Below are 27,283 nucleotides of genomic sequence, written 5' to 3'. Positions count from 1 at the left end.
CATTCATCTGGTCGCTTCTGGGAACTCTCAGGTGAATGTTACATTCAACTGGTCCAAACAAAACATTCAGGCACATTTGCCTGGTTTTTTCAGAGCATTGCGCTCCAGCTCAGGGCACTTGGAGGCATTCTCACCTTCGTCCTGGGAGAAGGGCTAAGGGTGGGCTAGTTGGTTGCGTTTGTTGAAGTGAATGAGCCACAAGAACCAACGACAGAAAGGACACACATGACATTCGGGCAAGCAATCTCCATGTGTTATGTGTCCTTTTTGTCATTCATTCTTGTGTCTCAATAGTGCACTTCTTCACTACGAAAATTCATACTGGGATCACGCCTGAGGTCCACCAGAGTTCTGGTCACATGGTTTCAGCAATATTGTTGTTGGTTCACCGCATCTGCCACAGCAGCAGATTTTCATGTGCGCATGTTATTTTGTCTGCCAGGCTTGCTTATTTACAATATAGGCAATGCTGACAAATTTCTGCTTACAATCTTCAACTGCTTTAGTCATCGGCTGAACATTCAGCTCTGGCAGGCTATTTCTGGATCCGGTTTCAAACAAACATTGCATCGCTGCAATCCGAGCCACAGCCTGGCAGGGACCAGTATAATGTACCATAAGTTTGCTTTTTTACGAAACCAAGATGAATTCCTTCGTAGCCTTCTGCTACAGTCTGAATCCTACATCACGTAGATGGCAATCTTTCCTTCTGTGAGTGTTTCTCCCCCTTGTGAACTTTCACAAACTTATTTGGTTACTGTAAAAAGGTAGGCACTGAATGCTTCTCGTGGTCAACTGGACATCAATGCTTAGATGCCGATAGTAAGATGAATTCTCTGGCTTCACTATCAGGCCATCATCTCCACCCCAGACGCTCCTTTATAACTACATTGGCAATCACTAGACAGAAAACAGAGAGACATGCAGAGAACTCACAAAGTCCTCCACAATTTCTTTGAGTGCCGAGACAACGAGGATAAAGACGAGGGGAACAGCCGTTGTGTAGCGGCCTGTGGGTGACACATTGGGGATTTGCTGCAAGGAAAGGCAGGAAATTAAAGTAAGAAAAATTATTAAATAAACAGAATATGAAGAAGCACATAACTGTGCAACAAGTAAATGCAGGGCTTGTGCAGTATGGTTCAATCTTAAAGGAGAATACCTAATTAGCATTCTATCATCAATTACAGTCGAGATATGCTATGAATGACAGTACATTATTTTCTTGTGCATGGATGTCTGCTTAATGAATCCTGTCAGTCACTTTTCCATGATGTCACATTGTTGCGATAACACAACATAAGACACAGCCAAAGCGTGATTTTTTTATTGGGTGAACCTTTGCCCAGAAAAACAAGTGGCACTCAAAGCACAACTAAGTACATGAGCACACACTTGGCGATCATCGAAATCTGATCTGTGGGTCAAATGCGTCGGCTATTTATATGTCTCCTCGAAAGTTCTAACGTAATGACTGGTGCCTGTGTGCCTTCCAGAAAGTACAACACTATTCACGTCACTCATGCAATCTGATTATACAAGGTTCAGTGGCAACATAGTTAACACAAAGAATCAAAGATAACATTGAAGAAATTTCCTATCTATGCAGGCGTGTCTTACACTGAGCGATAACCTTGAAGTTGTTGGCGGGTGAAAAGCAGTCACCGAAAAAAAGCATAAACAATTGATAAACAATGTATGCATGTCAATATAGTCTAATAAATATTGCAGTTATAATGCATTTATTACCTGCTAGATGTTCCCTTTAAGAGTGCAATAGTGTGCAAAGGGTGCAATATTACTGTTTACATATGCCACTGCCTCTTGCAGTATAAGCAAAACAAACAGCATTCAGGATGATCTTTTAGTGAAACTTATCCCAGCATAGTGTTTGCATCAGCTGTTAGGATCACATTTTTCTATATCAAATGTAAGCATTTACACTGCTTTCAAAGGTTTCACACTGCCACTAAAGAATAAATTTTTAAACGTGATACCTCATCACAAAACAACTGAAATACTAGTCCAATCTCACCAGCGATAGGCACAAAAGATGACTCACCTGTAATAGTGCAATGAAAAGAAAGAACACGTTGGCGTATCGCCTAAACTGTTCAAATAGGAACTTGGGGAGAAAGGAGAGGATGTTGTATTTTGCAGTCCTGAAAAGTGTAAAAGAAGAAAAAGAAATTGTGTGGATCCCACGCACTATGAAAATCAATGTTACGCAAAGCGTTTTGCTGGGAGCTGGCTATTTAGCCTCATTTGAGATGCTGCAAAGTGTTACCAGACGGCATAACATTTCCATGTAAGGTGAGCGATTGTGAGTGACAACAATGGCAAGCCAAGAACAATAATGTTGACAATGGCTTGACGATGATGGCGTGATGATGACTGAATGATAACCGATTTACTGTACTCTGATAAAGAAACATTACAACCTATTCCATCACAACCAGGAGCAGGATTCATGGCTGATCACTTTTGGGGATACTTTCCCAGCTCCAAATGTAAGACAGGTACCTAGCTGCCTACCACTAACCCTCGTATTCAAGAATGCAACTTCAGTTGAAGCCCATGCTTGACTTGATTGAAATGGCACCTGTGGTGAACGGGCCGGAGGAAACGCAATGAGCGTCCTGGGCACTTTCACGCCAGGCGTCACTCAGATCAAGTCAAGCATGGGCTTCAACTTAAGTTGAGTTCTTGAATACGGCGGTAAGTGCCTGGCTAGAGGCAAAGAATGGTTTTCATTTAAAAGGAAACAGCACAAGGTAGTAACAAAAAAAGCAGCCAGCACCACACCATAACCAGGCTGGCCATTCAGCTGTGGCCATTCAGCTGTTGCAAAGACAAAGACCACTGAAGTGAAATCAAGAAACATCAGCACTGGAGATGTTTAATCTGACTGAATCTATTTATTTGTTTGAATGCTGGTAAGTAAGGTGCAGCTAATATTACTGGCATGCATGAATTAATGGTAAACTGCAAAATGTCAACTCAGAACACAAAATTTGACATGCTAAAACATGAATACTGCCAGTCAGAACCTTGCACGAACTAGCTTAAGGTAGGATTCCAAAACTGATTCAGTGTCATTCTCATTTGCAAGACTTTTACTGGAACTTGACAGTAAATGAAGCAGTATGGCAAAGAAGCCATATGCAAGCCACCGTGGTGGCGTAGTGGCTTTGGTGTTGCATTGCTAAGCCCGAGGGCACAGCATCAAATTGCGGAGATGGTGGCCACATTTCGATGGGGGCAAAATGTAAAAACGCCTGTGTCCCGTGAATTTGGTACACAATAAAAAACCCCTGGTGGTCAAAATTATTCCGGAGCCTCTCACCATGGTGCACCTCATAATCGTATTATGGTTTTGGCATGTAAAACTACATAATTTAATTTTAATTTTAAGTCATATGCACCTGAACATTTTGAACCGAATTGTTTTGTTATGTGCTGCAGATATTGCTAAGTATCGACAAAGACATTGATGAACTTACCGATTTCAAGAAAGCTGGTATAGACTCATGTGACAAGGCTACCCTAAACATCCAACAAAAATCTTCAGAAAAAAAAATATATATAAATATTATCTGCATTTAATCTACGCCTCCAACTATATTTGTAGGTCAAAGTAGCAGTCTCCCAGTGAAGAAATGAGCAAACCCTGGGAAGCTGTGATTGCCATGGCACCAGATCTAAAGTGTTGCCGCTTTTTTTCTCATGATTCCAATGTGGCACCATTTTTTCTTGCTAAAGTAAGGTTTAAAGTCTGGCAAAAGATTTGTGAAGCCTTTAAGAAACGTCTACTGTGTAAAAGTTCAATGAGAAAAAAGATCAATGATAGCAAACAATAATTCAAGACCTGAAAGCATCAATAATTATGATGCCTAACAGTACCCCCCCATAATACAAAATTACTGTACAAACCTAAGATACTTGTTTACATTGATGGTGAAATGCTTAATGTATACCTTTTTAAAGATGCTCCAGGCATTACAATACATAATGCACTTGAATATTTGCAAGTACAGTCATTTCATAGCATATTATCAAGAATGGGGACAGCAAATCTCAGCTATTTCACTAATGTGAAAGATTACACTATAACAAAATTCAACATTTCCTAGAATCTACCCAATATTCTTGCAAATCTACTAAAAATGCACTACAAATGCCCCATAAAAAAAATTATGAGTGTGAATGAGTGCCCATTGATTCAGCCGAGCTATCAGGAACATTTTCCCAGGAACATTGCCTTAAAAAAAAATTATTGCAATAAATGTTCCAAAACCATTCTACATCGACTAATGGAAAACATACGTGCAGGAGCACTTTTGCATTCCACACCTATTAAAACATGAGTGCCACGACCGAGCTTCGAACCACCACTGAAGCACCATGACAGGTCTTGAGGCAAGAAATGACTGGGAACGCCGGAAGTGCCATCTTGTTTCCAGTGAGCAGAATAGCTGGTTTAAAGTGTCTATACGGTACTTCATGCAACACAGGTAACACAGGTAAAAATAATCCAGAAAAGTACGAGCAGTAACATGACTGCTGTGCTACAAGTACTCACGAGATGGCGTTGGAGCAGAACTTGTGCTTCTGCAGTCCGTTGATGTATATTGTGCGATGTTCACCCGTCTCGTGGTGGTCACTCGCTCCTGATGCCTTGTCATCCTCTTCTGCTGGTCACAGGGCAAAAGTGCAGAAATGCGTGTCACACAGCCACCATTCCGTAAACTACCCACATAGTTCATTGGTTTTACTGGCTGTGCTAAGCAGTTGACTGACTGCAATGTGTAGGCTATTCTTTTTCGAGTAATACCAGAATGTGTTATGATTATGACCATCTGCATAGGTCCCAAAGCTGTTATAGTACATTTTACCCAATTATATGTATGGTGACATATATTTTTGGAATGCTCGATTGCACTATGCTGTTTTTGCCTGCTTCCAAATTCATGTTTCCCTATTCTGCATAGTTTGACGAGCAATCAAAACTACAGATGAGGCATGATGAAAACTCATCAGCGCAGAGTCTGCAGAAAATACCCGCCGCCTCACCCACAACCGCCGATTGGCGCAAAATAAAGACCGGGGTATTCCCCCATCTAAAAATGCTAAACGCCATGTATCCCACTCACTATAGGACCAAGTGCCCTTGGTGAGGTGGCATACCCACCCTAATACATGTAACCTGGGAGTGCACTAAGCAACCTCATAGGCTAACTAACAATATCACAATGGAGCACTGGGAGGCACAGCTCGCCCATTCCAACTTGGCAGGACAAAAGTCCTTAAATAAGCCAGGTCAGGCAGGCGGCAGAGGCCAGTGGGGCCCTGGACTGAGGGGCTCCGACCACCACTCCTTAAAATGTTTTCCAGTCAAATAAAGTTTCTATATATATGAGCCCTTGAGAGAAACATTAAGTTAAAGTAAATTAACAGATTATGATTCTTATACACTGGATAGATCAACCATGTTGTATGCAGAGGCTTGGCATGCAAATATGAATGGAGTAGTAATGCTACCTTGAGTACCTGCGCCGGTTCCTGCGACGTTACGGATTTCAGCATTATCTGCTAGGGGTTAGTCAACTGCTTATTAATGAATAATTACACAGTATCTGCAAACAAGAAGTATTTTCAACCTCATAGTGTTCGTTCCTTTTCATGGTACCAAAGAGGCCTCAAGCACAAGAAAAATGCAGTGAAGTCTGTGACGTCGCCAAGGCATTGCCAGTGCCGTGGCCTGAGTGCGACTTTCGAGGAGAAGTTTGATATTCATCTTATCTGGTATTATAATGAATCTTGTTCTGCAGATGAAGTGCAAACAGAGTTTTGGAAGAGTTATCTACCAACTTAAACTGTCTGAATGATTCTCTTCAGCATCTCTTTACCCCTACTAAGAGAAAATGCACCTATTAATATTCCTGCATATTTCATGGATATTCCATGAAACAATGTCAGGATGGACTGTTTAGAATAAAGCCAGAGGAAGTGTTGACAGCCTTTCACAGTCTACGTAAGAGAAACTTCTGCGCACCGCAGGAGAAGGAGTCACTGGGATGCATGGTTGATGATTACATGTTCCTAAAACCAGGCTTTATTAGTATAAAGACAATGTCTACCATCCTGGTGTAAAATGTTCTTTCGTCCTTAAAAAAATTTAGGAAACTTTGATAGAGAGGAAGCTGAAGTGATTAGACGGCATGTTTGCTTTGTTGACTGAATACTATTTTACGTCCTGGTTGGCTCTGCAGAGTATGCCTGGGCCGCGATTTTGTAGCGAGGCATTATGACTCATTCTACTCGAGTCTTATCATCCACCGCTCACGGCCAGCGGATCCCGTTGATAACGCGAGCGGACCGTCGCTCCGACCACTGACAAAGTGCGATAAGCGCGAAAAGGCATTATTACTTTAAAGGCATCGCTACAAAATACCGGCCCTGTTTACAGTTGTTAGTTGCATACACTGGAAGCCCCGCAGCATCAGAACAGTAAGAAATGCTATTCTTTTCTCGAGTGGTGCGACTGAAAATGCAGTCCCCTGGCATGCGTGTAACACTTCTTCATAGCTGCAATGACTCTCCTGTGCTGAATAACTACTACTACTGCCACAATTCCAATAGTGGTGTGAAAGCTACCCTCAATTGTATTTCACCAAGCCCTATGTATGTACCATATCTCTGTTCAAAACCTCATTTCAACATGGAGCAATAACATTTAGAGCCTGACAGTAGCTGATTAATCTGAATGTGAATGCCCAAGAAATATTGACTTCAAACGTCTAACAGAATTTTACGCGCAATTTCTAGGAGGCTGAAGATGAAGACAAAAAAAAAAGGGGGCAAAAGGACATGACTTTTTTTCTTAACCTCTTAAAGGTGCCCTAAAACACTTTTTGAGCATAGCAAAAAAAATGTTGATCGGTCATAGAGGCTGCAGTAAGCATGTGAGCCAAAAGACGTAATGGCACCCTCACACGACTGTTGGCTGAATTTGTGAAAATGTCACAATTATTACTTTATCGAAAGCCAGAAAAGCATCCACAATTATAGCAATGCTCATATTCACATCTGTAAAAATAACAGAATTACACTGCATCTATAGTCATGACATAAAAATTATGTTTTTCACTTCCAGTATTTGGTGGCCATTGTCTACTCGAGTTGTGCTGTAACCTCTGCAGCAGAAGACTGTGCCATTGCTGATCTTTTGCTGACTAGACTCTACATCAGTGTGCATTTGCGTGCCGCACTGCATCCTTGCCTTCATGCATAAAATTTGTGCACTTCTAGAATCACGTGAGCCTAAGAACTGTCAACGTTTGTTCCTTTACTTTTGTCGTTCTAAGATATGCAGTGCAAGTGCTGTGCATGTCATGTTGGCAGTTCTTGAAGTTGTGCAGAACGAGCGCCATAAGCCGAGTTTCTCTGAATGAACAGGAAACTGCAGCAGTGCTGAGCAGATGCTGGCTGCAAGGATGATGACAGCGATACAAATTCACTGCATCAATTACCCCAAGACCTGCAGGTTCGGCAAGTCTGCTTTGAGTGCAACGGACTGCCAGCGTTCCAGCAGCGTCGCCACCTCTTCTTGCTCTGTGGCGGTGGTGGCTGAGCAGCATCGCTTCTTCGCGTTACTTTGCGCAGTGGTGTGTCGGCATTCGTGTTGAAGCTCTTCTCAGCCGTCGTCGCAAACCGGGATCCATCATCGCATAGACAAGAAGTCCGAGCACGCACGGCGACTGGCACGGCACACTACGTAAGTCGGTAACAGAGAAGAGCCTACGCTTTGTTTCTTTAAACATGTTTGAAAGCCATAGATGGAATGATAGCAAGTAATGTGCGCAAAAACCGTAAATAGTGGCAACAGAGGGTTTCATGTGAATTTCCGAATTGAAAATTAAAATGCGCGCCACGGTGACATGCACTGGGCAAAGTGTTGCAGCGCCACCCTGCTGCGCAGTTGAGCTAGATTAGTATGGCTTTCCAAAAAAACAAGCAATAACTTTTAACGGGCTCTGGAACACTTTTTTAACTAATCATAGAATGGCCTCACTGTTAAGGGACGTCGTCTCATGAATCCTCCATGCCATAAAAGTTCTTCAAATACTTCAACTATAAGTGAAGTTATCGCATCGATACCCTGTTTTCTCCCTCTTTTCACTTCCGCTAGCACCCTGGAAGCTACACAGCAAGGAAGCCAAGAGAGCAAAGCCCCGACTAAAAGCTGAGTGCTGTGGCGGCAAAAGGGCTCCTCGCGGCACCCCATGGAAGCTGCGGTGGACTACACTATGTAGCATGCCACTGCCATCTCGGAGACCACGCATAGCTGACATAGATATACGCAAAGATGACATGATTTTTCTGTCTGCTTGAGATCGCAGACATGTATTTTTTCATTTATGTAACTTAAAGTTAGCAATTATGTGTTACTGAGAATGCTCTCGCAATCACGAAATCAGCCAATAGCAGTGATGGCCTAGCTGCTTTCGATGACGGCATTGCGAAAGCAAGAGCAAACAATTTTTTGCTGCTTTTGACGCTAGATGGTAAATTTACTGTTGCATGCAGTGCAGTATTATTCAGATCACATGTCGAAAGATCGGCAACATTTTGTTACTACGTCGAAAACGTGTTTCAGGGCCCCTAAGGGCTTAGAAGTGTGCAACACACATTTCTGCAAGTTCATTCTACACTTTAACTTGTAAATAAGGAAGTGAGAGGTGGCCAAAATTTTTGGGTTCATGACAATTAAAAATAAAAAGCAAAATATATTAAAAATAATATAAAAGTAAACAAAGAAATAGAAAGCTAAAATAAAATATAAAACATGCACAAATGAAACTCCGCGGAGTGTACTCCGCGTACACTCTGCGGACCTAAGTGAGTTTTCCTTAATAGCTCTATACCTCCCAAGTTTTTAATTAAAAAATACATTAGCTTTTTTTTGTTCCAACAAATTCTTGCACATTATACCCAGATTACCAAAGTATGTTACATGTAAGGTTTACCTCTTATATTCACCTAAAATATAAACAAAAGGCATCTGCTCAGGAAAAGATACTTTCCCTCAGCACACGTGTAAGGCTTGAGTGTAATTATCTGAACAGATGATAGCAAAATGAATCGAAAGCATCAAAAATATTTTTGAGTACACAAACTCAAATGTACGGCGATACATGAGTTAACGAATGCGGCTTGTCTCTGACAAGCAATGCAGAAGAAGCTGTGACCAGAAGGAGTGAATATTGGCATGAACAGCTATGAGTGCAGCTCGTGCTTTAAGTAGTTTTAAAGGTATAAGGAATTGACCAACATAATACCTCACATAAATGATGTACTAAATGTTGTGAGCTCCACTGAGAGAACAAAGCTTTGCATAATTAAAGGCAAGAAACTCGGTGACAATCAAAAATGAATTGATTGCTTCACAAGCTCTTGAAACAAACAATCTTCTTTCTCCTGTGATACATCACTCTTTAGGCCTCATTCACACAGCCGTCAAATGCTCCGTCACGTCACCGTCACGGCATCCGTTTTCGTCAGGGGAGAGGGTTTCCGAGAGGGTTTCCGTCACCGTGCTGGCGACGGAAACGTAGAGCACCGCTCTGCGTCGCCGGCGAGCCGTTTTTGAGGGGAAAACGACTCGGAAACCCTCTCCCCTGACGAAAACGGATGCCGTGACGGTGATGTGACGGAGCGTTTGACGGCTGTGTGAATGAGGCCTTACTCAGGAAAGAGGTTGTCAGGACAGTGAATTACATTTGGCTAGGTACGGCTACTTTCTGCAGCACACCTGAAGCAGTCAGTAGACAGACACCACATGCATGGCCTTTGTTTTATCTAGGAAAACTCCAATAACCATAGCAAGACCATATATTAAGCCATAACCAAATATATAAATATTGAATTGAATATGATGCTATAATAACTATAGTAAGGCCTTATATTCGGTGATAACTAACCCTGTAATGCCCAGCGTATCATTTACACTGTGCTGAGTTTGATATCTCAGAAATTTCTTTTAAACCTTTAACCCCAAGCTCAAGCTGGACTTGTCCTATCAATTTGTACCAAAATCGCTAAGGACAAGTCCTACTTGTCCACACTGCCATTTCCAATGCATTAATTGCTGTGAACAAGTCACATGCGTCTGCTCATCCCACAGCCTACTGCAGAGTTTGCGGCTTCATGTATATTATTGTGTAGTGGACCTTTGTTCTGCTGTCAAGCACAGAGGGATTATTATTGATGACTTTTATGTATTGTGAGAAAAACAGTCTTTCTCAAAACACAGTTTGTTATTCAATGTCTTCATTAAGTGCAAGCAATGGGCATATATTTAAGATTTTTTCAATGAGCACACCACATACAAACCCTCTTAGAAGTAAACAAAAATTTTGTTTCTTAGTTTCCAGGAAAACGTTTTGGAAACTTCATTCATAGCCTATTGTAGCACTTTTGACATGCTGGAACGAGTTTTCAGTTGTGGATAGTTCAGTAATCTAATTACTAATTAATTAATTACAGTAATTTAAATTACTCTACTAATATTTCTTTTTTTTTACGGTTGTACTCTTCTCCAAGACCAGAAATAGAGATAATTAAGTTCTAATTTTTCTCTATATGGAAATGTGTTTGGGCATTAACAGGGTTAAATATTTGAATATGCAATTGAACACTTAAACTTAAAGCAAGAATACTATTTTATTCGTATTCGAAATCACGAATATTCAAACCACTCTAGTTCCTTGTAAGCAGGTAAATGAAGGGGTAGTGAATAGATTCGCATTTTCTTTGGTAGCATATAATGACAACTAAAGATCAACCCAACTATGCGATGAGGCCTTTCCATGAATGTTATGATTTTAGGGCCATACCACTGATATTTCAATTCATATGCATGCACAACATAGATATGCCTGTTATACACAAAACCATCACTCAGGAAACCATGCTTTGTCTCAGAGCAACAGTAAAATGTCAACATAATTCTTTGCTCACGGGTGCACCGAAAATAAAAAGAGGTTTGAGCTAGAGGCTATTAACTTTCATCAGTTAAATCTCCGAGATAAGAACACCGTTTAAGCAAGCCACAGGCGCAAGGCACAGCTGTGTGATGAGCAGCAAGTGCCTCACGAACGTCGCACTTACAGCTGCGGGGCATGAAGGAATCACACAAAGGCACTAACAGCTGTCTACGACATACATAACGTACGTCGCGCAACATAAATCCTGCTGCTGACACTGGACATGGGCACGCTTCCTTTGAATGGGGTGTACTTTAAGAGCATTGGCGCCCTTCCTGCATAGAGAATGGCTTTCGGCTTGCAGGCATAAGCTATGCAGAATGGCTGGGGTCGTCATGTTTGTCAAATGCCACAGCGTAGTCGTTAAAATACCGTGCTTTCCGATAAGGACCACTCAATGGGGTCCCCTTTATCCAACAGATATAATGTTCTCTGTGCTTTCAAGGCCATTGTTCCCATTAGCCAAGAGGCCGATGTTCACTGCATCACATATTGTGAAGTTGTAATCATGGTTATTATGACATTGCTGATGGAATGTTCATTCATTTATGTCCCAATGCTCATTGATGCACGCTACACAAAACATTGTAATGTATTCCATACTAGATGAAATGTGCAAGTTTGACTCATGAAACAACAGGGACGCAACAAATGCAGCAACAATACAATTTTGATTTAAATGAATGATTGCTTTGAATATAGTCACATTAACCAAATCTGGAAGCTAGTAATTTAAGTTACAATGCCCTAACCTCAGCTTTTCATTAGTGAAACTAATGTTTTATGATGCAAAACATTTAGGTTGAGAAACTGTATATAATTATCAAATTAAGTGTTCACTAACAGATAATTATAGTTACACAAAAACTGCAGTGCCCCCTCCCTCCATACTAGGTGAAGTACCCCAACTTCAGTGTAAGCAAATGGACAGAAAATCCCACAACATTCTTCACTCCACGAACGTTTGAACAGGTCGCACCATATCCTTGGACGTAAACAAGGTCTTACACATTTAAAAATGAGGTCATTGCATTTATACTTCCTTAAGCGCCAGATGCTAGAATACATATACTTATCAAATGTCAAGGAAAGTGACATTTAAAATGATAATTCTCATTTGTCAAACAGATATGGCTACAAGTGCAGCGGCTCTGCAAGCAATGTACGCTAGTTCACAAAAAGCAATTAGTCTTCAGCAAAGCACTGTAATAGTAGCACTATACAGCCCGGACTAGTCACATACAAGGCACAGCATATGCAGAAGGTGGCGTAACGGTAACACAAGAGTGCAAGAGAACACACGAGTAGGAAGCCTCAGATAATGCATATAGGAGCACGTATGGGAAGCAAGCAGACAGGTACAATGGATACACAGAAGACATTCGCCACGATATGCTAATAGCCACAGATGGTTTAAAGGCAAACAGTGAAATGCTAAAACACCAAACACAACTTGGCCTGCCAAGCCAGAGATGCATTAGTCATTAACATGTTGGCCTGTCTTATGTGAGCAAGGGTCTCTGATGCATCATGCCTCACAAAATGAGAATTTTGGGTGGAGGCAAGCAGCAGAGGAGAGGAGCTCTTCTGACTCACTGGAAAGCGCCATGGTATGCATAAAATAAACTCCAATAAAAATGTGTGACACAGCCACACAAAACCAATTTTTCATAAAGAGGCAAATTCGCATGCTTTCAAATCAGAGTTTCAACAGGTGAATGCAGGAACTCATCTCTAGATCTTAGCCAACTGCACAACTATTAGGAAACGGCTAACAATGAGCGTTGAACAAAAAATAGTGAAGAGATGGCAGACAAGACACTGACAGTGGCAGTTCACATCACAACAGAGTGCTGCCGAGCCTGTTGCAACACATGTGAAATCACTGCCGACAGAAAAACGTGAGAGAATCACATGAAGACGGGGCTTATGGGAGAGGCCACTTGGCGTGCTTTCAAACAGACGTTTCAAGAACGAAAGTGCAAGTAGTAGTTGATCTAACACAGAAGCATCCTTCAGGAAACAGCAGACAGCAAGCAACACGCACACAAAAGGAATCACGAGCAGGCAGACAGAACACGAACTGCAGCCCACAGCGTAAGAGAGTGCTGTCTTACCAGCAGAACCGGAGGCAAAGCCTAGCATCGGAACATGCTCGGGGGCTTGCATGATGGACGGTCTTTTTTTTTACACACACACAGACAAACACCGGGAGAGACAAGAAAAGAATGATGAGTCAGTGGAATTATGCAGACTGGGTTATGTCACTGAAGATGACCGGCGGCAAGCAAAGCCCACTGTTCTTTAACAGTTCAACTGAAGTCATGGCACAAGAACACAGCATGCAACTGCACTTTCCACGTCGAGGTAAGGAACAAACAAGCTGAATGCCCTACACAGGATGAAGAGGTCTTCCCTTAAGTGCATGGCAAGCTCTTGCACCTTATCACTGTTGCACTTATCTCACAAGTAGCTTGATTACACTCGAACGTTGGTGGCAACTGGCTATCAGAGGTGATAAGGAACCGAGAAACTGATCAATGGACCTGTAACCCTCGATTCATGGTACGATGAATGATGACCGGTTTCTCCGAGTTCAATATTGTGTGCAAAATTGATTGCATTGTGCTAAATTATACACGCATGAGCACACGATAAGGCATTACTCTCACTCACCGGAATTCGACATGAATAACGAGTCAGGATCACGTCATAAAACAGCAAGACTGATTTAGTAGTCTGCACAGAAAGGGCTTCACTAGATTGGCATTGCCTACATCTTCCAAGTAAAAGCGATGTTTCCTAAACAGGTCGCGAGCAAACTGCGAACGAAAGGCGATGCAAGCTAGAGCTGATTGCTAGGAGAACATAAACATACTAAACTTAGCAGACATCTGCAGCTCTAAGCGAAAGCGGCCGCCCTTTAGCAAACAAGGGTTGTGCAAGAAAGAGGTCTTTCATTTTGTTATATATCTTTAAAACAAGAGTGTTTGTTTTAACAGGCACGTCGATAGAGCCGCGCCGCTCCTCCGTGAAGACGAGCTCAAAACGTTTCACGTTTGAAAAAGCTGACATATATGTGCGTCACCGACCGCTTCTTGGGTATATATACTCCTTTTAAGAAGCAACGAAGGCTGTAAAATGAACGAGGAGCCTTTGATTCTTCAGTTTTGCTTTCTTTTCTTCATGTCAGCGGAAGCATCCGTGCATTTGTTGAGGTATGGTGTGCATGTTCAACGTTCGAGTAGCACGTTTAGAGCTCGGAATGAAGGAGTTACGAAGCGTGAATGACGTACATTTAATTGAGGTGTAAACTATTCCGCAGTGAAGTGCCTTCTCTGTCAACCGTATGTCATACGGCGCGAAACGAAAAATCGATCGAGCCGCACCGAGCAATTAGCACTATGTTGAAACACATCGCCTCGATACAGAGATACACTAAAATTTAATGTAGTTCTTGCATAAAATTTTAATGTCGGAAGAAACAATCCACAGGTACGCGTCCGCCCACTATGGTATCATTGCGAAAATTTGAATCGCTCCCAACGCGCTAACAGCTGCTCTGCAGATTGGAAAGGGAGCGATCCGATTTTGCAACGTTCAGCGTATTTTTAGGGCGTTCAAGCTTTCTCTCCGAGGCGAAGCAACTAATACGGACGTCGGGCTACATGCAAAAGCGAAGCAAGGGGAAGAATCGAGGGGAGGTTGTGTTTAAACAGAACCACCGCCTACCTTGAGCACGACCCAAGTCGTCGTAAGCCGGACGCATTGCCGGGTCGCGCAAGCCCAATGACTGCGGTCGCTCACTGCGAGCCCTTCGAGCCCTTCACAAACGACGCCCGAACGGCGGCTGCTTTCAAGGAAGTCCGACGCGCATCTGGATTCGCTGCTGCACGTCGGCGTGCCGCGACATCGAAGCAGCGACAACCATCTTCGATCGCGGTTGCTGCTCCCCAGCCGCACAAGTAGTTGGTCGTGGATGTCGTTTCGCTTCGAGCAGTTTGCCCGTGTTTTTTTGCTTCTTGTTTCTGGATCGCGTCCCGACTTCGCTCCTCTTATGCAGTGCCAAAAAGGCGGCCGCCTTGAGCTTGCGGGAAAAGGCTGGAGCGCGATAACCCCCCGCCGGCTCTGTCCGCCAAAAACAAAACACACGCAGGGGAGCGCACTGCCGGCAACAGGCGACGCGTGGCGCCTGCAGTCGAGAATGCGCGATGCGCCTTCTTTTGTGTTCCCTTTTTTCCGCCTCCCTCTAGCTCAACGCCTGCGCCGAGAGTAGAAAAAACGATGTGAACGCCGCCTGGTTGTCTCGCCTTGGTCGTCATGACGACGGCGTTGCTTGGCTCTGCGGCAAAGCCGAACCGCGCGGACCACGCATAGAAATGAACGGGACGTGTCAGGAAACAGCGATTTCGCGAACAAGGCCGACCAAAAGTAACAGCTGTGACTGTCTAAAAAATTTAGGAAACATAAAAAGAGACCTCTTAAGGTGGTAGGCCACACACACACACACACAAATTATTTAATTCGGAAGCCAGGATTTACTTTTTTTTCCTGAATAAGCATGTCTTATTTAACTTATTCAACTATTTAAAGTACGGAAAATGGCTCATTAGTTTTTCGCAGGTAATCTTTGTCTTAAAATGTGGTAAAAGTGCTAGTTGCGCCAGCAGTTATAAGCAACTAATGAATTGCTGAATTAAGTAAAGCTTTTGCGTTTATGTTGCTAAGTGTGGGACCAATGCAATGAACTAGAATACGTGCAATGTGATAAATATTAAGGATGCAATGTTCGAAAAACTAAGCGAAGTGAGAAAATTGCCAATTTGGACCAAATGTATTTGCACAATGAGCTATAAATGCAAAACTAATGCATCAATTTCTTTTGTTTTAGTTCGCTGCACACATCTCTATGTGAGGAATGAGTGTGCAAAATTTTATATCAAAATATTCATTAAAAGAAAGTTCTCAAAGTTTGCATAACACGGTGGAGCAAAATCTTGTTTTGAGAAAAACGTAAACAAATCTTCAAACCATGTGAAAGATTTCAAAAACGCAGAGGCCTAAACTACACCAGATTAATAGCTGGAGCCCTCACGAGATGCACTATAGTCTCCTTTTATTCGTGTGGCTGCTCAGGAACAACATAAAATAAAAAAAAACGTGTCTGGAATAATATTTATAGAAAAGAAATACTAGTACTGATCTTCCGTTTCGCAATACGAGGGCATGGGTTGGAAAACTTACTATAGGAATTTCTTTTGCAACATGTTGCTAAATGTTTGGGCACACATAAAATGAAAAAAAAAAAAAAAAACTAGTCTCGTGCAAAAAAAAAAAAAAAAAGAACTGACTTTTGAATGTGGCCTAACAGTCTTCACATGTACATTTCCGTATTTTTTTTTTCTTTCTTTTTGTTTGTCCGTACTAGTGCATCTGGTTTGAGGCCATACTAAAAAGGGTGTAACATGTTCACAAGCTGTAATTAAAATATTGTTTTCGCATATTATAGCGCAATGTAGGAGTGAGATATCTTATTGCTTTAGTGTGCCCAATGGACATATAATCCGTCATAAGTCAGCGGTACGCATGCGACGGAGCTCTGTAGAAGTGACACCGCCATGCCATATGGGCTCCATAGAGCGCAAGTGAGAAGCAGATCGGAAACAAATTACTGCTCCAACAAAGTTGAAAGAGTAATAGAACGTCCAGATATTGGAGATGCGATCAAGTCGAAGCTGTAGCTCGGGTCTTCTTCGGATTTCAAATGCAAGAGACGCTGCCGTGATCGGCCGGAACCTGTTCTAACTGCTCTTGCAATACGGAAGGATTGCGAATATGGACCCTAGCAATTGTATATTATGATTATTTACTTAAGCCCTCACACATACAAATATTGACAAAATAAAAAAATATGTCGAAGAAGTTGAAGCATCGCGTAAACTATCGAAATGCACACTATCAAGCAAATAATACATGTGCAACAAACATGGCGTGTTTGTAGTACGTGTCCCTCTTTTAAAGTTTAAGATCAAGTTATTTAGGTCCGCAACAAAATAGGTGGAAGACAGTTCACTTATATTGACTATGAAATTACAAGAAAAAACAATTGCAATACAATTGAAAAACGCGCACAAGGAAAGTTATCAGGTAAATTTCCAAAATTTTGAATAGTTGTTGAAAAATTTCCAGCAAAGCAACTATATATCAGTTGCTATTTATGAGACTCCAATGTGTGTGTGTATGTGTGTGTGTGTGTGTGTGTGTGTGTGTGTGTGTGTGTGTGTGTGTGTGTGTGTGTGTGTGTGTGTGTGTGTGTGTGTGTGTGTGTGTGTGTGTGTGTGTGTGTGTGTGTGTGTGTGTGTGTGTGTGTGTGTGTGTGTGTGTGTGTGTGTGTGTGTGTGTGTGTGTGTGTGTGTGTGTGTGTGTGTGTGTGTGTGTGTGTGTGTGTGTGTGTGTGTGTGTGTGTGTGTGTGTGTGTGTGTGTGTGTGTGTGTGTGTGTGTGTGTGTGTGTGTGTGTGTGTGTGTGTGTGTGTGTGTGTGTGTGTGTGTGTGTGTGTGTGTGTGTGTGTGTGTGTGTGTGTGTGTGTGTGTGTGTGTGTGTGTGTGTGTGTGTGTGTGTGTGGTGTGTGTGTGTGTGTGTGTGTGGTGTGTGTGTGTGTGTGTGTGTGTGTGTGTGTGTGTGTGTGTGTGTGTGTGTGTGGTGTGTGTGTGTGTGTGTGTGTGTGTGTGTGTGTGTGTGTGTGTGTGTGTGTGTGTGTGTGTGTGTGTGTGTGTGTGTGTGTGTGTGTGTGTGTGTGTGTGTGTGTGTGTGTGTGTGTGTGTGTGTGTGTGTGTGTGTGTGTGTGTGTGTGTGTGTGTGTGTGTGTGTTACGGCAAGAAATTTAAGAAGGAAAGTTTGCACCTAATTTTCTTTAGTAAATCAGCCTTTTTTCCGCCCAAGCTAATGAATATATGGTTTGGAAAGAATACTTTCCCAGAATAAATTTATCTAGTGCTGCTCTTCGGTGTTTCTTTAAGGATAGTCGCTGCACGAAGCACATTATGACTGGTCAACGCGCAGTCAACGTGTCGCGTAGAATAGATTTTGACGACGCCGAGCGACACAAGCGACGCAGAAAGTACGCAGAAAATACGTCGGAAATACGCTTCATGTGTTTCCCCTTGAGGGGCGCCGTTTTCCACCGGTTTAATCTGGTGCTCCAATATACGGCGGGCGCAGCAACTTCAGTGCCGGCAAGCGTTTTAAAGCTGAAAGCTGGGCTACTTGGAAGCTAGACATTCGTGTCATTTCCACCCGCCGTGGTGGCATGGTGGACACGGCGTTGCATTGCTAAGCCCAAGGGCGTGGAAACAAATCCCGGACGCGGCGGCCGAATTTCGATGGGGGCGAAACGCAAAAACGCGCGTGTACCGTGCATTGGGTGTACGTTAAAGAATATCGGCCGGTAAAAATTAATCCGGTGTCCCCCACTACGGCGTGCCTCGTAATCATATCGTGGTCTTGGCACGCAGCACCCCAGAACTTAATTAATTCGTGTCATTTCCAGCGCTCGTATACAAAAAGGAAGTCCTTGAGGGGAAAAAAAAAAAAAAGAAAAGAAAGGCAGGACAGGAAGGACGCTGATCTTTCGCTGATCTTATACTATACATAAAAATTGCACCCACGGGAGAAAATGGAACAGAGAGAAAGGGTTCCATCATTGCGAATGCGCTCCACCGCTGTTAACATATACAGCTGCAATCCATCTGTATGCTTTTTTCAGACAGCGTTAATTTGCCGCCTCACCAGACAGTCTCAAGACAGTATGTACAGAGATAATTCACGATATACGCGTGACATATACGCACGACAAATACAGGGCTACATGATAAACACTGGGTGAGAACGTATGGCATACGTACGAGTGTTTAGAAAGTCTGTAGCACGTTGTTAGTCCGCGTTCATCGTGCAGCCATCTCTACATTATCATGATGAACCAAATCAACCAGTTCAAACTAAAATGCCAACAGCAGTAAAAGCACTCGGCTAAAGGGATCCGAAGCATTTAATGGAGGAGCTCATTTGTGCACTGCCAACCGATTCTCGTTATACAGAGTATATTCTACACAAATATAGAGAACATCTGGAATGCTTTAAACCAAGTATCTGCATACTTCTTGCATACACTTCCTAATATAAATAACAACATATTTTTCTGCTTTCGCCGCCTTTTCAGTGTCATAGATAATTAATTTCCCCGGCAGCAAAATTAAACATCTGGCGTATTTCCGAGCGTGTTCTGCCGCGGCCATTTTTTAAAAAATAATTGTTTTCTACGGGACGAATTCTATACACGTTCATTCTTCTTTCTTTGTGTATTTTTTTTTCTCCTTCTAAATAGCGACACAATTGCGTGACCAAATAGAGCGACCGATCATGCCATAACACCGGCCACGTTCTTAAATAAGTACGCCCAACACCGACTGGCTATTTCAGCCATCGAATACCACGTGTATATATGCAGTAACATTGCCGTTCCTGTACTTGCTTCTTCCGTCTTTCGCTGTTAATTCACGCGGCCGAAGCAGCCAATGCTCAGTTGAAGGAAAATATTCAGCACTCAAAGCTCAGCAGTTGCGCACTGAAACATGTATCAAAAGAAAGATATGCGAGATAATATGACTGACTACAGATAAGGGAAACAGGCGACCCGATAAAAGCAGAAGTAGCTGAGCACGGGTAACTGGAAAGAAAGCGGATGACTCTTATTCAAGCCTTTATCACAGCACTACCCACGTACTGCAGCTCGAACATACTTTATCGCAGGGGCAAAGGATGCTTATTAGCGGAAACGTTACGAACATTAAAGAAATATCTCATTCCCCCACTCCCTGCCTTTCTTTAAACTCCTCATAACATGCGGAAGCGTGCATTCTGTGTAATACTAGTGATGTTTGTAGCTCATTAAAAAATGCAACTGTATCTACAAAGAAACGCACAAAGTTCTTAAGCCCAAGTCTGAACTTACACCTAAACCCGTATACGCGCGATGACAATTAGACGTTCGAGTCATGTGGCAATAAAATTAATTAAATTCTGGGGTATTAGGTGCCAAAATCACGTTCTAGCTGATTATGAGGCACGTCATACAGCGGGGGACTCCGGATTAATTTTGACCACTTAGGGTCCTTGAATGTGCACCTAAATCTAAGTACACGAGCAAGGTTTTTTTTATTTTTTTTTTTTTTTTTTTTTTTCATTTCGTCCCCATCGAAATGCTACCGTGCATGGCGGCCGTAATCGAAGCCGCGAGCACGAGCTCAGAAGCGCAACGCCATATATTCAATGGGCTACCGTTGTGGGTCCACCAGTTACGCGCCGACAATTGAGAGTATATCAGATAGGTAGGTGTCTAGCGTTTGTGTTGAAAGTACGCGCACCCATGTACGCTAAGAAGGACACATACAACGATCACGTCCCACGAGAACCGAACACAATATCGTTACTCACGCTTCTGACCCTCTTGGCGTCCCTCTTCCATCATTCACCACTTCGTCAACTTCGTCTTTTCCAACTCATCATTGGAAAACGCGTGGCCGTTCGCCCCGCGCGGAGCAGCGCACATTCTTCGAAACTGTGCGCATTAATGTTGCACGACATTCTCAACAACTTTCTTGATTTCCCAGATGTATATCTGCGCACGAACTGTGAACAACGCACAGATGCCTCGCTGTGTTTATGTCTTTCGGTGTTCTCGGCGAGAAAGCGCGCGCAGCGACGTCTGGATTGTTGTAGTCGTTGTTGTTACTGCGTTGTTATCCTTGCGACCAATGGCTCATGTACCCACTCTGGGCGATTGGCCAAGAACCCAATGTAGAATGCAAAATGACAGTAGAAATGAAATAAAAAAGAAAACAAAATATTCCAGCACTGATGAAAAGTAAGCGTTTATGAGAAAGCTAGGCTAAATGAAAAAGCACTGACAAACAACAACGACGAAAAGAAAATCAGTCGGAGAGTGTGAAATGAAAGGTAATAAAAAAGTAATAATAACGATAAGGTAAACGCTGTAATCGATGAAAAAAATTATGGAGGGTGGAGTAAACATCCCTGTGCTTGATTCGCACAGTCGAGGCTCCGCGAAAGAAAGGAGAACAGGAAGTTACTGACAGCTCCAGGCCAAGCCAACGAAGGAGAACTTTATGGTAGATTTTCTCCGCGATAACAAGGACAGAGAGCACTTTGTAAACTGATCGATCAAAGAGGTGTTTTTATTTTGCAAGGGATGGCTTTTCGGGCCTTGTACGAGGAAGGATAAAGAGGAAAAAAAAAAAAAAAGATAGTGTCTTCGAAGCGGGAGAGATGCGCTGCGAGGAGCAGGATCCGTATATATATAAGAGCCCGGATTTCCTGGCAAAGCCAGGGCCAGGGCCACGCAACGGTCCTCTAGGCCGCCCACCTGATCCATTCCTCGTAGCATATATGCCACGTACAACTTCCTGGCGAATGTCGTTCCGCGCGCCGCTCCGTGCGCTCGACAGTTCCACATCCGGCGTTTGGCCGTGGATCTTTTCGGTTTCTTGCGGTCGAGGCAGGCGTGGTCGTGTCACCGTCAGTGCAATATGGCGCTTTTGCATAAGCTACAACGTGAAACCACGCGGGAAAGGGGTCGCGCGTTGTAGCTCACACTGAGCGCGATAGTACATCTTGCTGACTTGCCGTCGGCGCGACGTCTCGCGTTGGTGCACCACTTTTCTAGCACGCCTGGCATTGTAGACCGAAGTCGAAGCGGATGCACTTGGCCGGCGCGTGGTACCAATTAAGAGGCAGTGGTTGGTGGTTCGGAGGTATACAGTGTCTCACAGGTGCTTCTGTCGTTGCTTTTTAGGGACCGTATATAGACTAGATCATGGAGGGTCCGTCAGAGGACACTTGGCGGGCTCTTTGACGTTGCGAGTTGTCAAGTGAGCGCAAGGAAGACCTCCGAGAGAGTTTTCAAATGGCTCCGTTTGTTAACAGCGACTTCTGAAAACAATGAAGTGTATAAGTCGTGCGTTCTGACGCCCTCCGTTTGCTACTGTCCCTATACTGGCCCCGTTAGTTATACGTGTGACAAGACGTCAAAATAATAAAATTTTATCTGTCGGTTAGGCCACAAACGACACTTAATAGTTGGTGCACACGGCAGCTCTAGTAGCCCAATGTTTTCAAACCTCCATTGTAAAATAGCAAGAAGTACACTATTGTACTATAGATAAGATAGCAGTCTACAAGCTTCAAAAGGTTGCGGTGAATCACGCTAAAAGTCCTGTATGCAGGCTACGTGATCGTGCAGGTGAGTAATGTAAGAACGGATATCTTCCCCGTCACATTTGCATCTCCTATTTTTCTTCCGTAAATTGTTGTGGAAACAATTAAATACCAATCGTTTGATTGCATTTTTGTAACTTAATTCGCTATATATATATATGACAACAAGGGTTTAACAGCCGAGAGAAACTCTATAGGGGCCAGAATATCTCCGCAAACTTTAGCGAATAGGTTTTACGACTCACAGTATGCTATCACTGCAGTTGACGTCACAATAGCGGCACCGACCAAATAGTGCCGCCGAATCACCCAAGCGTCATACCGCCATTAGTTCCTTGTACATAAAAGGTGAAGAGCCAGGGGCAATTTTCGTCTTCCTTTACTGTTTACGGAGGACGGCAAAGATTCGAGTGCTCAAGTGACATGAGTGCTTGACACTCCGGCCGCTCCGGCGCGCGGCATAGGTTATCTATATACGAGCGTTCAGGCGTATTTGGAGCAACAGTATTTGGAGCAATGGCGTGCCCTAGAGCATGCATGAAAATATAATGTAGCAGGTGTACAGTCAACCAAAAAAAGTTTACGGACCACGGGATCTCAGAAAACGTCCAATTTCCGAGCAGCCTCACAACACAGCCTAGTATTCGCATTTACAGCTTCTACCAGTATATATGTGAACAACATTGTGATGTTCGGTTTTACTGACTACTATTGCAGGCTGCTCGGAAATTTGACGTTTTCTGATGCCGTGGTCCGTAAACTTTTTGGGTTGACGGTACATTCAATTCAGACGAACCATATATAGCCTAAAATAAATTATCTGTATTAAACATTCGCTTTGTCTGCAACATATTCGCGCCACTTATTTTGGCCTGTTCATAGAGGGCCATCCGCTTGCCTCGTTTGGTAGTCGTTTGGCCATTTCTATTTCTTTTACCTTTAGGATATCTAGGGAGGGGGGGGGGGGGGTTATCGAAAGAATTCGTTCATGGGCTAGTTGGTACATTATACCAACTAGGAGGGGGGGGGGAGGGTAGTTTTTGTTTTGTTTCGCAAAGTGTGACAAAATGATACCTGCTGCTCATCGCCAACTTTAACAGCAGAAATTTACTTCTGGGGAGCTTCTGGCCACAGGTATCTGCACCATGCAGCTGTGTAGTACCTTAGAAATTGATTTCGTCCCATTGCGCCTTCACGAAGCTCCAATGTTTACAGTGGTGTGTGTGTGCCTTGTGTGTGCGATGTGGTGACGCTGTGTGCACTGACTTGGCAACAGTGCATTTGTGCCTCCGAAAAAAAGAAATAACACACACACACACACACACACACACACACACACACACACACACACACACACACACACACACACACACACACACACACACACACACACACACACACACACACACACACACGCACGCACGCACGCACGCACGCACGCACGCACGCGCACGCACGCACGCACGCACGCACGCACGCACACACACACACACACACACACACACACACACACACACACACACACACACACACACACACACACACACACACACACACACGCACGCACGCACGCACGCACGTACGCACAATTGTCAAAATGCATTACTAGCTGGCTAAAGAGACGATTTCAAATGCTATTCGTGCGTTCTTTCGAACTACTCTAAAAACTTTAGCAAGATTTCAGACAAATCTGTGTAAGCGTGGTTACGACGTACTCTGGCTCACCGGAGTTTGCATGCGCGCTCTATAGGAAAATCTTACTTTGGCTGCCACGTGTCTCTTTGTGGAGAATCAGAGCACAGAGTGGGTGCTAGGGGGATGTGTGTTATATAATGTGTTGCTAATCGAGGAGGTGTCCAAAATTATTTCGTTCTTACGCGACCCAACCGCGCCTGTCATAAAGGTCTCACGCGGGTTCCTAATGTTATCTTAGACACTATTTTGACGAGACGTTAAATTAATTTGTGAAGGCATGCCTAACCTAATGCAGCGGGGAGGCGAGAGTATACACGGCGAGAGTATTGAGGCGGTAAGGCAAGGCGTTCATGAAGGAGAAGGGGATTAAGGAAAGGTTGGGATCTATACGCCAACCAGATGCGTGCCCGGTTTGCTACCCTACACCCCCTAGGGAGGGAAAGAAATAAGAAGAGAAAGGGAGGGAGGCATTAGCAGTGGGAACACGCGTGGCTGTCCATGCCGCCTACAGTCGGTCACTGAGGCCAGTCGATTTAAAATATAAAACTGTAGTAATTCCCGCGTCGCTTCGTAAGCCTGCGACACGAGGGACCATGCCGTTGATGAATATCTTAATGTAGTGTCAACGAGCTGGATAGGCAGCGTGTTAGTGGCATAGCGCAACGTGGAATAGACTCATGAACTATTGGCGATCCGGTATAGGTTGCAGCATGGGTTCAGGAGTTATCCGTTTAGTCTATACAGAACACGTTGTGCGACGAGATAAGAAATGGCTTCTTCCACGCTTCGCAGGTCTGACGTGCACGCATATCACTCACCTGCTTTGGAATCGTAAGACAGGCGATCATTGCGGCTTTTGCACAGGGGCTCGCGATCCGCCGCACCGTAGAACAAAGGCCGGAACGCGCCGCGCTGGGATGAAGTGCGTCACGTGCATGGATAACAATATGGCACACTGTATACACCAGGGGGCGCAATGCATCTACGGAACCACAATGCTACGGCACTAATTAACGTTAGAGTGGTTAACTACTCCGAATAAGATTTTAGCACAAACTATATGAGATAGCGAACAAAGGCGGACATCATTACAAAAGCGCTATCACCCTGGGCAACAAATTGGGCAACATTGCTCACGAGCAACGCGTTTTTCGGCGACATTATCACACTGAATCAACCGCCGCAGTGGCTAGCGGCTATATGGTGTTGCGTTGCTGAGCACGAGGTCGGGGGTTCAAATCCAGGCCGCGGCGCGGCCTCATTTCGATGGGGGCGAAATTCAAAAACGCCCGTGTCCCGTGCATTGGAGGCACGTTAAAGATTCCCTGGTGGTCAAAATTAATCCGGAGTCCCCAACTACGGCGTACCTCATAATCAAATCGTGGTTTTGGCACGTAAAACAACAAAATTCAATTCAATTCAAGACATAATTAACAACATTTGTTGGAATGCATGTTCTCATCATTACACAGGCGTCGATAACCGGTTGCTTGAGGGCATCGTTGGCCAACTTGTTCCCGGTGTGAAAGCGTTCTAAATGTAATTAAGATAAATCAGTAATCGTACTTGCCTTACTTTTGTTAAACCTACGAAGTGATTCACCAGTAATTATTCTTGCTTTCGTGGCACGGCACACTGGGGCACGAATATTTCCTTTGACTTCAGAATTTTGAACCGACTTACCGACCTGGAAGTTAAGCGCTTTTTTTAATGGACAGCAAGTAAGCTTTGTACTATGAAACTCGCAGTACCACCAGAAAGCGGATTTACGCTCTTCTTCCATTCAAAGAAAAAGCTCCGACTGATATATTTATTTTAATTTTGACATGTGCGTTTACTTTGTTGAATACCGTGATTTGCTTATTTTGGACAAATTGGGACGGCGCAGCAGGAGGGAAAGCCCCCCCCCCCCCCCCCCCCTCTCCAGAAAAAATTCCTGGCTACGTCACTGCGCCTCGTTACGTCATGTTGAACCAAACTACATAGAACTCCTAATACAATTTAAAAGCGCGCTCTGCTATTGTGCTTGCTTGAAGATTTACGAAATCATCATCATATTCGTGAGACATTTCCTTGCTTTTTTTTTTTCCGCCGAGAAAAGCAATGCAACACAAGAAAATTTTGATGAGATTCTGACTGAACACAGACAGTGCCAAGTTGCAGCCACCTGCAGTGCTGCATGGTGGCACAAGCTACGTCCCGCGGTATCACGGTAATCTGAGAACTGCACTTGTCAGGCTAATTACTCTCTATATGGATGGTGAATTGATAGGTGAACTTCCAGCGTTCCGACGCAGTTAGCATTATAAAGAGCACATTAACAGAGAACAACCGCGCACACACTTACATAACCAACGTGTGTAACTGACCTCACTGAATTACGGCATGCAGAAAACGCGACTGTAGAGCACATCTGCAACACGCGTGACCGTTCCGCGAATGCAGAATAAACCAAAAACAGGAAACTGCACAGGCGCCGAGGACACGTTTTGTCGCTTGATATCCCTCCAAGGGCGGAGGTCCTATACACATTGCAACGCGGTTGGCTCGGTTCGAGGGGCAGAGCCAGCGCCTTCAAGTTCTGAAGGCAGGAAGGAGGAAGTGGCGCCGGCCGAGACGACACAGCCGGGCGCGATGAGGCGTGTCAGTGCTCGCGTATATATGGCGAACGAGCGTCGCCGGTAAAGAAAAGGGTCACTCGACGAATTATTAGGCGGCACGCGACGAGGCAGCTGCCCCTGCAGCTACATGCTCTTCCTCGCTAATGTATACTGTGCAGAACTGCGGAAAATATAGAGCGAGGCGTTTGAGCCGCGCGTACCGAATCCGCAGAGCTGTTCGTACATACGTTAAAGCTTATACGGGACGAGTAGAAGCACGAACGCGTGGCGCATGCATCCGCAAGGGAAAGAAATCTCACGTGATAATAACGTGCGCACAATTCCCGATCGAAGCCTGAGCGATCCGGTGGGGCGCACAGTAGCAGCAGCGGCAGACATTTGGTCTGTAGGAAGTGTAATTAGTCTGTCTTTAAGTGACTGCTCGGTCACTGGGAGCAATTGCCGGCTCAGTGTAGCAAAGCTAGTTAGTCAGTGCTGCATTCCAGCTTTCATCCATGCATTCACCCAGTAGCAGACGACAGAGCGGACGGGTCGGTAGACTTTAGGCCCCACCGGCCTCTCAAAGCCAGGGTAGAGAGACGTCTAGCCTGACCTTGTATACCATGAACCACTCGACAGAGGAGCTGGT

At 44.0% G+C, this 27,283-nt stretch overlaps 1 protein-coding gene across 1 annotated transcript in view; it reads right to left on the bottom strand.

Annotated features, from left to right (window-relative positions):
• Positions 1 to 27,283, bottom strand: part of LOC119449682 (probable phospholipid-transporting ATPase IA) — a 108,358-nt gene that overhangs the window by 65,306 nt on the left and 15,769 nt on the right. The window contains exons 2-5 of the mRNA XM_049665398.1: positions 24,853 to 24,946; positions 4,583 to 4,691; positions 2,063 to 2,162; positions 937 to 1,035 (exon numbers count right to left, since the gene is read on the bottom strand). Coding sequence (XP_049521355.1) covers positions 937 to 1,035; positions 2,063 to 2,162; positions 4,583 to 4,691; positions 24,853 to 24,946 — 402 coding nt within the window. The remainder of the gene's footprint in view (positions 1 to 936; positions 1,036 to 2,062; positions 2,163 to 4,582; positions 4,692 to 24,852; positions 24,947 to 27,283) is intronic.

This window comes from Dermacentor silvarum, chromosome 4 (genome assembly GCF_013339745.2).
Source record: "Dermacentor silvarum isolate Dsil-2018 chromosome 4, BIME_Dsil_1.4, whole genome shotgun sequence".
NCBI classification, from domain to species: domain Eukaryota; kingdom Metazoa; phylum Arthropoda; class Arachnida; order Ixodida; family Ixodidae; genus Dermacentor; species Dermacentor silvarum.
Note: the sequence above shows the minus strand (reverse complement) of the source record. Positions and strands in the feature narration are given on the sequence as shown.